The sequence below is a fragment of the Bombina bombina genome, chromosome 2 (genome assembly GCF_027579735.1).
Source record: "Bombina bombina isolate aBomBom1 chromosome 2, aBomBom1.pri, whole genome shotgun sequence".
NCBI lineage: Eukaryota > Metazoa > Chordata > Amphibia > Anura > Bombinatoridae > Bombina > Bombina bombina.
Window position 1 is genome coordinate 1381997477 of NC_069500.1, and position 15665 is coordinate 1382013141.

The window sequence follows — 15665 nt, forward strand, 5'->3', positions numbered from 1 at the left end:
CTCCAGGTAAGCCGTGGGGCTTTATACCAATCTGCCTATCAACTAAGAGCGTAGTCATATCAGAAAAGTGTGAGTACTATTCCCTAATAGGCTTCACTATTTTGTGTTTTTCATTCTTTTCTGTCAGGTGGGTGAAGATCATCACATCAGTAAACTACAAGCAAGTTTTGGGACACTATTCCGTTCCTTACTCTTTGGACTCTGTGACATATCCTTATCTTATTTTACACTGGGAAGTTTAAAATTGTATGCTCTATCTGAATCATTAACCCCTTCCATGAGCACAAGGTTTTCTCATACTGCACATCATTGCTACCTGTAGGCGCATGATGAGCCCTTCTCGTCACGCAGGAGGATTGTTGATCAAATGCTGTTTACTGTAATCCCCCTCACTACAGGCCAGGGATCATTGGTGGCCTAGTTGGCAGCACTCCCTGGATTCATGGGTGTGCTGGTGACATCACCACGTGTGCACGTGGTGATTTCGCAAAGGGGGCAGAACTAGGAAGCTCACTGTAGAGAGCTGGAGGGGGGGGGGGTATTCAAACACCTCAATCTCAGCTCCCATAGCAGCTACAAACCTCCAAGACACCTCATTTGAAAGAGAATCCCCTAAAGTAGAAACATAGATGGGGATTTGCTTGGGAATGGCTTATTATATGTGTTGTGCAATTAAAAAATCTGGTATGTCTAGAGACCCTTTAATAAAGTTTATTTTATATTAGACAACTCCCTCACTCAAAAAAGATCACAATGGTAGGGGTCACTATGGTAACAGTAAACACCTTGCAAGAAAAAAAGTGCTTTTATTTCTGTTCTGAACAATCGGGCTTCTCTACCCATGATGACCATTTAGTAAGGTGATCACAGTAACAGCAGTGGTAACTTGGCCATTTTCAGTATTATTTACTAAAATCTAAGAAAAAATTATACTTATTTTTATAGTTTTTGCCGTAGCTATCACACATGCCATGTAATATAAGTATAATAATGGTATATTGTGAATCTGCCGAGCCTGCTGAAAAAAACAATATAATTTGTGTGGGTCACTCACTAAAATTTGAATTACGATAGGGTTTAAATCTAGGTAGCAAAAAAGCTCAACATTGGCTCAGTACCGGGGGACAGTTAAAGGGTTAAAGATTTCCATGCCCCTTTAAGAATAAAAGTCATATAATGTGAGGAAAACTGAAATGATAATGGCTACCTGAACTACATTTTGGCAACAGTGCTAGAATTGATACTTTAATCAGATTCAATGTAAAAAAATTTTTTTTATAAAAAGGTCTTTGGAGCAGTAGAAAATGATCTGCAGAGTTGACCCGTACTAATAATAATGAGATGAGTCATGTTTTACAGTACAGTGCAATAAAAGACTTTATTTATTTGCTATATATACAATAAACTGTCACCATGTGTGTCTCAGTACATACAGGGTGTGCACGAGCCTCAGTAAAACTCATGCTTAAAGCATATGTTACATGTCATTCACGTGGGTCAGGTCAATAAAACTGGTGTTTGCCTTGTCTGTTAGCCATATGCATGAGCTTCAGGAGGAAATCACTGGCAGAGCCGTCCATCAGCGTCGTATTCTTCTCTGAAGGGCCCCGTCGTCTCTCGCTTTCATCATCCAAACAGTCAGAATCCAGACTGCAACTTTCTGTGAATAATTAGAGGTGATGGTTGTTAATGAAATGATATTTACTTGTAAGTATTTGTTTATTTATTATAGAATCTATTAAAAGGACAGAAAACAACCAAAATGTCATGATTTGGATAGAACATACAATTTTAAACAACTTTCCAATTTACTTATATTATCACATTTGCTTCATTCTCTTGTTATCCTTTGCTGAAGGAACAGCAATTCACTACTGGCAGCTAGCTGAACACATCTAGTTAGCCAATCTCAAAGACAAATGTGTGCAGGCACCAATCAGCAGCTAGCTCCCACTAGTGTGGGATATGTGCATATTGTTTTTCAACAAAGGATACCAAGAGAATGAAGCACTTTTGAAAATACAAGTAAATTGAAAAATACCTTAAAATTGCACTCTCTATCTGAATCATGCAGGTTTAATTTTGACTTTCCTATCCCTTTAAATGTTGTTGAATATGGATTTATAGGCTGGAAATTATTTATGGGTTGTTGTTTTTTTCCAGCCACGATGCACAAAACATTGGGAAAAGTGGGAACACAAAAGTAATTGTTTGTCCTGTATAAAATACCCTGTTAAAGATTCATCACAATCATTTTTGTTAGTAACATCTAAAAAAAAAAACTGTTCATTTTTCTCTTAAAAGCGACATGAAACCCCAATTTATTCTTTCATGATTCAGATAGAGAATACAATTTAAAAAAAAGTTTCCAATTTACTTCTATTATCAAATTTGTGTTGTTCTTATGTTATTCTTTGATGAAGAGATATCTAGATAGATATCGTGCACATCTCTAGAGCACCACATGACAGGAAATAGAGTTGCCATCTACTGCTTTTGCTAATTTATAAAATTGTTGCAAAACTGCTGCCGTATAGTGCAGATACGTGCACGCTCCTGGACGTTCTTCCTGCTTTTCAACAAATAAAAACAAAAAACAAAAAAAAAATGTGATAATAGAAGGGAATTGGAAAGTTGTTAAAAATTGTTGTATGTTCTGTCTAAAAAATGAAAGAACATTTAAAAAATAATAATTTATAGATCTGTTTGTGTATTTATTTACATAACATGTAGTTATATTTCATACACATGATAGTATAGTATACGTGATCTTTTAATTTCTTTAGTTGAAGAGGCATAGGCACCAATATCGAAGTTTTATGAATCAGGTAGATCATTCACTTTTAATTATTTCCAACTTTCCTCTGTTATTAAATACAACACTTTCTCTTACTATCCTTTAGTAAAAAAATTCATACGAACATACTGACGTATGCTCAAGAGTGTGCACGTGTATGTGTAACTATAATGGTACACACCTCAATATGCTCTCATGAAAATTAGTTTCAATATAATTTCAATAAAGGATACAAATACCAACATTTGATGATAAAATACATTAAAAACTTAAAATGTAAGCAATTTTAATTGATAAATACATTACACATTTTTTGCCATTTAACCCCTTTTAAGATTGAAAGTATAGGCTTAAAGGGATAGAGAAGTCCAAATGAAACTTGCATGATAAGAGCGTGTCATTTTAAGACACTTTAAATTTCACTTCTGTTATTTAATTTAATTGTTCTCTTGTTATCGTTTGTTAAAGATAATATGTACATATCCTCAGCAGCAGCAATGCACTACAGGAACATAGCTGGTGACTAATGGCATTGGCTATGCACATTTATGTCTGTTGTCATTGACTCACCATATGCGTTAAGCTAGCTCTCAGCAGTGCAATGATTACTTTAACTATGTGTTTAATCAATTTGCAGGGATTAAACACATAGTTATATGCAAGCAATAGCTCAATTTTAAAATCTCACATACTAAAGCATTTTCTTTTTGCATTTTTATCACGTTAACTAATATTCCATGAGTTCATTGGCTGCGGCATTCCAGGGTGTTTAAATAACTTGGTTGACGATCACTTGCGTATACACTTAAATATTACAGTCAACCTATCAATTTGTGAACAGTGGGCAATTATGTATACATAAATTATTTGCAAAGTAATATATATTTATTTTAAATATATGCTAAAGAAGCTAGAATATGTTAATTTAATTACACAAATTATTTTGCTTTTTAAAAATAAAATTGTGTTTGATAATACCAGTTTTACCTTGCCATATATTCTATTTAATTTGTACTTAATAAATAACTCATCTGTCTTCCTTGGCTAATTTGCATATCCCAATAGATTGCAATATTAAGCGTAACCTTGTCTAACCCGCTATGGAAAGGGTTCTAGTAAACAACTGCTGAATTTAATTCTGAAAGGTGATCTATAATTTAAAATTGGAGATAGACTTGTACCACACATTTTTTTATACTCGTGAATAGCTAAATAAATTGAATGTAATATTTGAACTTTGAATATATTAATCAAAAAGTTTGAATGTGACTATTCTAATGTAATGAAAACAAACATTCAGCATCTTTCTGATACTTTTTGGATTATTGGTGTTTAAAATATTTATATATTGTAGAGTACAGTACAACAACACTTCAAATAAAATATTTATAATGATGTTGCATTTCAAAATATATTCACTGCATTTTAATTTCTGTAAAAAAAACATAAATACATAAATGACTGTAAATTACAGCATAAAAATAAGATACATATCTGATTTACAGTGTTCAGGATAACTGCCAACTGTTCAATTAAAATGATTTAGTATTTAATTTGTATTCATGTAGGTTAATTAACAAATATAAAGAAAACCTGTTTATTTGTATGCAGTTCACAAAGTATTGTTACCTTAGAATCCTTATTCTGTAAATTGTACAGTATTACAATATTAAGGAATATTATGATAATCTACATTATATTTTATAGACACCACGTAGAACACTTTATAGTGTATCCTAATCTAGGATAGACTATATTCCAGATTATTATCACATAACCTACAAAATAAATCATATATTTAATGGAGAATTCTATGAGAAAATAAAGCTAAGATTTTCAAAGGTGTCAATTCAAATCTTATAGAAAGTTTTATCAAATTATTATTTTATTTAAGTCTATGAGGATTTTTGTAGATAATTTCGTTTAATAACTTTTCTAAAGAATTGTGATTGAACCACAAATTAGCTAAAATCAGCAATGCAATAACTGAAAGAGCTTAAAGGGACACTGTACCCAAAAAATTTATTTCGTGATTCAGACTGAGCATGACATTTTAAGCAACTTTCTAATTTACTCCTATTAACAAATTTTCTTCATTCTCTTGGTATCTTTATTTGAAATGCAAGAATGTAAGTTTAGATGCCGGCCCATTTTTGGTGAACAACCTGGGTTGTCCTTGCTGATTGGTGGATAAATTCATCTACCAATAAAAAACTGCTGTCCAGAGTACTGAAACCACAAAAAAGCTTAGATGCCTTCTTTTTCAAATAATGATAGCAAGAGAATGAAGAAAAATTAATAATAGGCGTAAACTAGAAAGTTGCTTAAAATTGCATGCTCTTTCTGAATTACAAAATAATTTTTTTGGGTACAGTGTCCCTTTAAGGAATGTAATTGTTTTACATTAGAGTGTCCCTTCAATATTATTATTATTATTTAAATGTATTTAAATATCAATACATTTTATTCACTTTTTTTTTTCTTCATGCTAAGTGAACTATATATCTACTATATGTCCCTCATACTTTAGGTAGTAACTTATACCTTTGTGTGTGTTATACATTTTTACAACACATTTAAGTTTAAATACAAAATTGCATCTATCTTGTTGTATAGTACGTCAGCATTTTTCAGAATAAGCATGAAAATGATATTGCAAATTTATGTTGTACCATTACATTGAAGGGAAACATTTGAAGAACCCTCCTCTACCTGAATCATGAAAGAAAAAAACTGGGATTCATGTTGCTTTAATCCAATTTGTCTTCCCCTTTTACTATGTGACAGCTATCAACCAATTAAAAAAATGCATATATTTATATACTGTGCACTTTTGCTCATGCTCAGTAGGAGCAGGAGCCTCAGAAAGTGTGTATATAAAAAGAATGTGCACTCTTTGATGATTTAAGTATATTATAAAGTTTTTATAAATTGAATGTTTTATCTGAATCATGAAACTTTCATTTTAACTATGGTGGCCCATTAACACTGGAATGTACGTTGCAAGACTGGACCATCACATTATTTTATGTAGCATTAGGAAGAGTTGGAACAGACTGATTATGTTAATGTCTTGCCATACAGCTGTCCCCAAATAGCAGCTCTTATTTGATGGCTTAACGCCTTAATTTCCAGAAAGATCTGGTATGACATTTTATTGCAGTTTGTTGCAGACCTGTTAAGTTGCTGACAAAGTCGTGATAACAACTTATTAGATGTCAAGAAAGGATAATCAGGAAGCAAAATAATTTAATTTATTGCTTAATGTTTAATTAAACATTTCATGGGGAAATAAAAAAAATGTTTAATGTCCCTTTTTATACCTTAACCTAAATTAACACTGTCCTCAACTACCTCTGTGGAGAAAAAAAAATGAAGGGTACGCATAAGTTAGCTGGGCGTTGGTTCAAAATTGTGTAACCTGCAAATTAAACAGCTGGACAAGGTCCTTTGCAGCATTTTGTAAACCTCGGTTACAGGTTTTGCTTTGTGGCCTTTCTAGGGAGTGTGAGACAAAGCACAATTTTTATACAAATGAAGAAGGGACATTAAAGACTAAATACATTTCATGCACCTCCCTCTAATTAGAGGTACCACCATTTTGGAATACATCAGTGCTGTAATGCATTGAAAGTTAGATTTCAACATGGTGGCACCTATTACTAGAGGGAGGCTGAGCAAAACCTCAGTAGTACGTTTATAAAGCGTATTTAGTGTATAATGTACCTTTACTCTACATAGGGTTGCCACCTCAGCCATGTTTTCTTGGATACTTATGAGTTACACATGCTGCAGGGTGTGCAGGGAGGAACATGTATTGTGTTTCTGAACAGCACTATTTATATTCCTCCCTGGACACCCTGCAGCATGTGTAACTTATAAGTGTTCTGTATTTTAAGAGACGGGTGGCAACCCTAACTCTACATATCAGACCAGGATCTTACAATGAAATCTGTCAGTGTCTTTATTTTATAGAGTACACTTGACTGATAAAAACAATTCCTCTGCTATTGTTATGTGTTGTTATTTTCTGCTCTGTCCATTTCCTTTACCTTAGTCAGCCAATCACAGATATCGCTGTAAGTTACGTACCATCACTGCAGCAGATCCCTGGAGCGGCACATCTACCGTTGCTGCTGCACGGCTTTCCTCCAGCTTCACAGGGAGAAGGTAAGTAGTTTTCTTCTACACAGCGCAGGGTCTCAGGGGTACCAATATAACATCCCAGATCTTCACCACAGCAAATATTAGGACCAAAGCAATTCCCTCTGTTGCCGGGGCCACATGGGATGCACTGCAAGGACAAAGATAGTCAACAGGGTACTCTAAGTTGGGGTTAAAGGACAATGAAATCCAATAGAAAAAGTTACAAAATATCCTGAATAGGAAAGGTCAGCAGTTAAATGTGTTAAAATATGTATTTTGTATGAAACAAGATATTTGTTTAAATAAACCCTGAGGAAATGCAAGTTTGTGCTCATCTGACATTGCCAAATGAATAATGATTGGCTGATAAGGGCAACTCTCACAAATATTTTGGGAGAGAGAGACAGCTCTAAAAACTCCACACCAATAGAATGATGTGTTCAGCAAAGGAACATCCATTTAAAAACAATGCAGTACAGCATTTTGAAATGTCCTCTCTTGAAACAAAGAAAAAGGTCTGGCAAAAATGTTACATGAAACCCCAAAAATTCTTTAATGATTTAGATAGAACAGGCAATTTTAAGTAACTTTCTAATTTACTCCTATTATCAATTTTTCTTTTTTCTCTTGGTATCTTTATTTGAAAAAGCAGGAATGTAAGTTTAGAAGCCAGCCCATTATTTGTTCAGAATCTGGGTAGAACTTGCCGATTGGTGGCTACATTTATGTTTTATACAAATCTCGTGTTATATAGGTGTTTGTCTATGTATCTATACATATATCTCAGTTTCTATCTCTCTATCTATCTTTATATATACACATTCACACACAAGATATTGTTTAAAATACAAACATATATTAGCTAAACAGAGGAAACTCACATTTATGTAAATGAATAATTAATATATATTTTTTTTTAAGTTTCTCAGCAACATTATCTGAGACACTAGTTTTCATCTAAAAAATTTAAAACCTTACAAATTGATGAGATTTTCCTGCGCTCGTAAAACAGAGTCAGGAAGTATATAATACTGTAGCAGGAAGCAGGCTGAACGCACTTTAAACCAGCAGAATATTTTAACAATTTACATCTTTAGTAGAACAATCAAAACTTAGATTCAGCCTACAATAATTATAGCATATTTGAATGTGCATTGTAAATGTGAACACACAAGATACAATACAAAATACAAAAATAAAAAATAATGTGGAAGTTATATAGCAAATGTAAATGTATTCCATAGGTTGAAAAGTTAATTTATCATATATAGTTTTAATAAATGTGTCATCAAGCAGATTTCATTAGTTGAGTAGAATAGCACAATTAAACAAATAATGAGAAAGGCAATTTGGAGAACGTCATTGAGGTTATTCTGGAACAAAAATAAGACCAAGGGGCCAATTTACAAAGCAGTCAATTGGACCAAATGCAGCTGTTTCAGCACGAGTCTTCAGCAGTTAAGAAACAACGGTCTTAAGACAGCTACTCCTTAACTGAGGCAGCGAACAGCAATCAGCCCGATTGAATACGATCGGGTTGATTGACACCCCCTGCTTGCGGCCGCAAATCTGCAGGGTGCGGCATTGCACAAGCAGTTCACCAGAACATTCAGCGATGTCAGGAGGACATGATTCGCTCAGCGGATCATGTCTGCCGACATAGGATAAATCGGCCCCCAAAAGTCAAATTTAATAAACAAAGGCTGGCAGATTTACAATATAAAAATATTCAAAAACACACTATATCAAACTAAACAGAATTAGCAATACAGATCTATACAATGTTTATATTGTAAGTGTACTGTACACATTAGCATTTCTAGTTTAAGCAAAATATTGTAAGTAAACTGTTTTTCTTTACAAGGGGTATAACTTTTCAGGATTGATCTAAAATGTGTAAGTAAATATCATTTTATTTATATGTATTATTATTATTACTATAATTAATAATAATAAAGGGAATGAAATCAAACTTTTATGTTTCAGATAAAGCATCGTAAAGTGATATGAAACACCAAAAAATTATTTTGTATTTTTTTTTTTTCCAATTTACTTCTTTTAGCAAATTTGCTTTGTTCCCATGGTATTCTTTGTTGAAGAGATACCCAAGTAGGTGTCTGGAAAACTATATGGCAGGAAATAGTTCTGCCATTTAATGCTCTTACAAATAGATAACATTGTTGCAAAACTGCTGCCATATAGTGCTCAAGACATGTGCACGTTTCCGATCTTTATTCAACAAAAGATACCAAGTGAACAAAGAAAATTGGATAGTAGAAGGAAATTATAAAATTGTTTAAAATTGTATGATCTATCTGAATCAGGAAAGAGACATTTTGGGTTTCATGTCCTTTTAACCATAGAAAGCGCTAACAAGGCAAGGAATCACTGATCTCAGTAGCAACCATCCAGTGTAGATGTTCATGATCCACAGAAATTCCCGAACCTTGTCCCCACAATATGTGTGCCCCACATATTATAAAAAAAAAAAGACGTCTAAAGGTATAGCACGCCTTGTATGGAGCTCGATGCCCCGTGTTTCTAAAGACCGCTGATCCATAACTTGTGCGCCTACTCTGAGGCCGCGGACAGAAATCAACCCGATCGAATACAAGAAGAAAACAAACCAGATAATAGATGTCAATTGGAAAGTTGTTAAAATTGCGTGCTCTATCTGAATCATATGAATTAATTCGGCATTCATTTCACAAACAAATTCGGAATATGGCCACAGGCAATGGGTTTCGGCTATTGTAGGTGCCAGATACTTTATTGTTTAAATACAACACACAAATATCTGTGCAAATCCAGATACTTGTGTGCTGCACTTAAACGCTAATATATCTGACGCCTACAATAGCGGAATGCTGATGCCGATGGCCTTATTCTGAATGTATGCATGTGCCTAATCGGAATCAGGAAAGTTTAATTTTGACGTACCGTTCCTTTCAGGTTCACACATTCTAAACAAAAAATTTAAAGTAAACAAAATAAGCAAATTTAATTGTGTTATTTCCTGCATTAAATTGATCATTTAATTTCCCCCAATGATTGAGAACTAGTGGCGTGTGATCCAATAAGGCCATGAAAATCCTCACCAGTCATCATCCATTTAGGATAGAAAGGCTATGACCACATTTGATTAAAAAAATCTATATATAAATAATAGAAACTATAAGTTCAGCCAGATGTTAGCAAACTTCAGATGATCAATGCTTTAGCCTACATTTGTCTGGTAATGTGATGTAAGGATGTTTTATTGCACAGATGCCTTTTTTTTTTTTTTTTTACTTCCTCGCTTAGCAGCATTAAAGAAGTGACTGTACTGATTTAAAACCAAGATACTGAAGAAGAACCTCCCCCTTTAAAAACACATTCATTATTCAGTTTGACAGAGTGGAGGGCTCTTAAGAATGGTTTGAAGGACCCATTGTTATTAACAGGCCTTAAATTGGATAAGTCTGTATTGATCTTTATTTCAGCTTTTTTTTACTAGGGCAGTAAAGGTTTACAGGCTATAAAGGAGTGCATACTTACATCTAGTGTTTAAACACTCCCTCTATCTCTGTGCTTCTGGGTGTGTGTATCTCATTCTCTTTATATGTGTGTGTTTATGTGTATCTGTCTTTCTGTCTATAATCCATGTATCTATCTAATCTATCATTTATTTATCCATACATGCATACATATGTGTGTGTTTGTGTATCTTTCTATACATATATATGTTCCCTTTAATCTACTGTCTGATATGTGTGCACATTAAAGGGATATGAAATGAAAATTGTTCTTTCATGATTCAAATAGAGCAAGTCATTTTAAGCAACTTTCTACTTTACTCCTATTATAATTTTTTCTTCGTTCTCTTCCTATCTTTATTTGAAAAGTGGGAATGTAAGATTACGAGCTGGCCAATTTTTGGTTAAGTACCTGGATTGCTGATTGGTGGCTAAATGTTGCGCTACCCAGGTTCCCAAACCAAAAATGGTCAGACTCCTAAGCGTTCATTCCTGCTTTATCAAATAAAGATACCAAGAGAACGAAGAAAAATTGATAATAGGAGTAAATTAGAAAGTTGCTTAAAATTACATGCTCAATTAATCATGAAATAAAAAAATTGGGTTTCATATCCAGCTGATAAAATGATGATAAATAATACCTACAGCTGTTACCATACTTGAATCTGAGTGTATGACTGTCACATTATTTAAAATAGGCTCTTTCCAAATAGAGGGTCCCTGTAACAATCATCTAACTTTGCACATCTGTATGCAAATAAAACCACAGCATATCTAAATAGCTAGTCTGAATTCACAGTTAAAATCCATACAAAATAACTTTCCTATACACCATGACATTAATACACACAGCCTTTCAATCATGGACCCCTAAACAAATATTTATATTAAAAAGAAAAAGAAGAACGTATGGTTAAATTATTTAATTGCGTTTAATAACTATGAAATGCCAATTCTGTGCCGACGATTATTCAGGAAATCGACCTCCAGTATTGTACATTATAGCTGAGGAGCAAATGGTTTCCCCTGCATATATTATAAATGGGTTTAATGTAAAGAACAATCATTACAGTCATTAGATTACCATTTAAACCTTTCAGGACTTCTGCAATTTTTATAAGGATCCTGCTACAATTCAATTCAATGCTGCTGCTCAGAGCTGTCCAAGGTGCTGAAACCGAACAGTAGCTTCCTAAACTAAACTGAATCTATTTTTTGGGTAACTGTTTTTTAACATATAGTACCCAAACCAAGATATTTTTCTTGCAACGGTAAAGAATGAATTGGTTACAACTCAAAAGATTGTTGCTAAAAACTAAAGTCAGAATTCAACAGAACACTGACTTGATGATCAGGGTAATTTATTTCTTTACATTAGTTCTCAATCTATATTGAAAATTCTTTATAGACTCAACAATTATTTTTTTTTTAAAAGTGCCCTGAAGAGGTAAGCTATGTTTAAAATATCTTTAAATGATTTGGTAAATATAATGCACTGTATTCTGTAGAGTTTTAAGTAGTCTCGTGAAAAAAGAGATAGGATTGATATTTATTCTAGCAGCAAATAACTGCAAAATAGCTTCTGCATGAAATACAAGAGAAATACTGCACCTGTCGGACTTCTGTGTCTGGATAGGACCTCTTGCCACCTCTGGGGCAGTTCTGGATGTAGCAGGCAGACGACAAGGCGAGAAGGCACAGGAAGCAGGCAGGTACAGTGACTTCAGTCATTCTGGCTGGCAGAGGGAGGAGGGTCTGTTGCAACGTGTTGGCTGGTCCACTACCTCCCTGCTCTCTCAGCTGGCTATTTATACCCCATTTATTTATGCAGAACGTTGACGTAATTGTTGTGTCCCCTTTTTGTCACTTTGCAGTGTTTACATTAAAAAATAACAGTGACAGGCAATTAGCAAGAGTTAAATCGCAATGCAAGTCTCATCACAGATCAGTCTCATTCATTATAGATCCATGTGATATAGCCATTCATTTACAACAACTTCTAGGTATTGAGTTTTCAAATGTACATGAATTTACACCATAAGTTTTGTTCTTAAGTCTTTCCTCCTATGCAATGACTTTAAAAGGTTAACATGAAACATATGCGTGAGTGTGGGGGTTCTACAAAGGTGCAAAAGCACCCAAATCATTTACTTTTCACCCTACTACCCTCCCTTTACACCCATGCCCAGCTTCTCCCAAGAACACCCCCTACTCACACTCAATGTAACACTTGCAAATTCCTCCAGTTTACCTACTGGACTTATTCCCTAGCTTCCTGATACTTGCATAGAACTATTCAAAACACGAGTTTGCATATCTGTAGTAAAGCACAGTATAGTATAAACTCGAGGAACTGTTCAATGTTAAAACAGTTTTTTAGGTTTGTGATCAAATTTATTTGAAACTTAGTAGTTTTCTGGTCAACCTCCCCCAGTGTGGAAAGCATCCCTAAAAGAGTGACAGTTGTCATGGTCACCAACAGGGGGGCAACACCATATTAAAACCCAGCCATGGTTTTGGAATGGGAGGTCCAACAAGCTCATATAGGTGTGATAGTCAGGTGCCCACATTATTTAACATGGTGATTCAGTATGTTGGTACTGAAAAACAAAATACTGGATACTTGTGAGTGTTTTATTAATTCTGATTGTCATTAATTATTTTTATTAATTCTGATTGTTTTATTAATTCTGATTGTCATTGCCTCACCTTGCTTGTTTAGTTTGTCAAATGATGAGCACAGACAACTAATTTACAGTTAAAATTCAATCCCAGAGTGAAGATGTTTGTGCACTTTACACACCTGGGACTCTATTCTGTCCTTGAACACTTCCCTAAAGGAGATGTCATTTGGATTAAAGGGTTATTTTTTTTTAGAAATAAATGACTAATTTACTTTTATTCAGCTTTTTCATTTGGTATAATTTATGACACTTAGTTCTTTTTCATGAGAGCATACTAAAGTATTCTCAATATTATGCATATGCCTTGATTAGTATATTTCTAACATAGTTACAAACATTGTTGCCAATATTGCTGCCATATATAGTGCTACAGACATTTGCACATTCCTGTGCCTACATCTGTATTCCTTTATGGAAAGGAAATACATGTCAACAAAGGAAACCAAAAGAAAAAGGTTCATTTGATAATACAAGTACATTATATAATACAACATTCTGTCAGAATTGTGAAAGATAAAGGGACAAGAAAGCTAATTTTTTTCTTTCATGATTCAGATAAAACATACAATTATAAGCAACTTTCTAATTTAATTATTATCTAATGTATTTCATTCTCTTGGTATCCTTTGTTGAAAAGCATACCTATGTAAGCTCAGCAGCAGAAATGCACTACTGGGAGCTAGCTGCTAATTGGTGGTTGCACATATATACCTGTTGTCATTAGCTCACCTTATATGTGTTCAGCTAGCTCCCAATAGTGCATTGTGATCCCTTCAACAAAGGATACCAATTACCAAGATAATGAAGCAAATTCAGTAATAGAAGTAAAGTCGTTTAAAATTAAATGCTCTATCTGAATAATTTTTTGGTTTTATGTCCCTTTAATTTTGACTTGGACAAGAATTGATCATTTAAGTCAATTTAATCAGAGTTATTGCAACTTCTATACAAGTCTGTGCATGTTATGTGTAGCAGAACAGAGGGGCCTTTAATATATCAATTACAGACTTTATTGCACCACAGTGCAATTATGCATTTTATCTGCAGTGTATTACATGCTTACAAATGTCTCCTTTACCTTTGTTTTGGCATTTGAAATATCAACTGTTAAATTTGCACCTATATTGCATATTTCAGTTCTAAACGTTACATCAAACACAATATTTTTCTTTCATGATTCAGACAGGACATGTGATTTTTAACAACTTTTTCACAATTTACTTTTATGATTTAATTTGCTTCATTATCTTGGTAGGCTGCACACAGATTCCACTTTTTATTGGTTCACCAGATGTGTTCAGCTAGCACCCAGTAGCTCATAGCTGTTCCTTCTTTAAAGGATACTAAGAGAATGAAGCACATTTTATAATAGAAGTAAATTGGAAAATTGTTTAAAATCACATGCTCAATATCATAAAAGAAAAATTTGAGGTTTCATGTCCATTTAAGCATTTGCTATATAAGCATAGCCAAAAGAAGAAAGTGCACTCCCAGTGGGGTGTAGGAGAGATAAATAATACAATATTCATTTTCAATTTCTCTCTAAGGACCGGATGATATAAACCTCTCTGCTCACACGAGATGATATACAATGTTCTTCCAGCACTTCAAGATTCCTAGTAAAATTCTAAAAAGGTTTTGCTGTACTTCTCTAAGGGGGCGTCCCTGCATTTCTATATGTAAAGGAGAGACAAGCCCAGTGCAATATAACACTGCATGACATGAGCGTTCTGCTGCATTTACACGTTGTGCTTTGTATTTTATATTACTTTACACTTAAGATTAAGTTTAATTACATTTAATCTTTGCACTTTATATTTTGTATTTCATTTTGTATACAACAAGGTATTTAGGATTGTGATTTTATATATTCTGATTATGCTTTCACAGTTTTTTTTTTTGTAACTTTGATAAATTAGGCGTATACTTTGTATAGTAATGCATATCTTTTACAAATGACATTGCATGTATTTAATCTATTTAAAATAAAACTGAAAAACTCACAGCTTCAGTTTCCCAGGGAGCTTCATTACTTTCTATGGGCTAGAAAAGTAATGATTCTCCAGTTTGGAGTGAAATTATAGTATAGACTTTTCAGGGGCTAAACTCAAAGAATATTATAAGAAAAAGTGCGGAACCCGGAAGTCCTAGAGAGATGAGAGATGCTTTCTATAGGGGAGAGAGAAGTAAACAGGAAAATGCTTGTGGCGGATATAAAGTCTCAGTTTGCAGCAAAAACAAATTGAACTGAAATGTTTTCACTACAGTTTAAAGGGACAGTCTACACCAAAATGTTTATTGTTTAAAAAGATAGATAATACCTTTACTACAAATTCCCTAGCTTGGCACAACCAACATTGTTATATTAATATACTTTATGTTTTTTTATTAGCTTTTTACAACAATAGATTGCAAATTCATGTGTGCCATATAGATAACATTGTGCTCTCTCTACTGGAGTTCTGTATGGCACAGCACTTATTGACTAAAATGCAAGTCCATAGATAATAAATAAATAGCCAT

General features: G+C 33.7%; 1 protein-coding gene across 1 annotated transcript; it reads right to left on the bottom strand.

Annotated features, from left to right (window-relative positions):
- Nucleotides 1-1502: 1502 nt before the first annotated feature.
- On the bottom strand, nt 1503-12189 carry LOC128648314 (vasotocin-neurophysin VT-like). Its single transcript, XM_053700928.1, has 3 exons — nt 12070-12189; nt 6890-7091; nt 1503-1660 (listed from the first exon to the last, which is right to left on the bottom strand). The coding sequence occupies exons 1-3, from the start codon at nt 12187-12189 to the stop codon at nt 1503-1505; spliced, it is 480 nt and encodes a 159-aa protein (XP_053556903.1).
- Nucleotides 12190-15665: the final 3476 nt, after the last annotated feature.

Excerpts from the sequence above, each read along its gene's own strand:
- LOC128648314 (XM_053700928.1), bottom strand. The coding sequence starts at position 12,189 with ATGACTGAAGTCACTGTACCTGCCTGCTTCCTGTGCCTTCTCGCCTTG. Across the intron at positions 7,092-12,069 it reads CAGACACAGAAGTCCGACAG|TGCATCCCATGTGGCCCCGG; the intron begins GTGCAGTATTTC and ends TTGTCCTTGCAG. Across the intron at positions 1,661-6,889 it reads AGGGATCTGCTGCAGTGATG|AAAGTTGCAGTCTGGATTCT; the intron begins GTACGTAACTTA and ends AATTATTCACAG.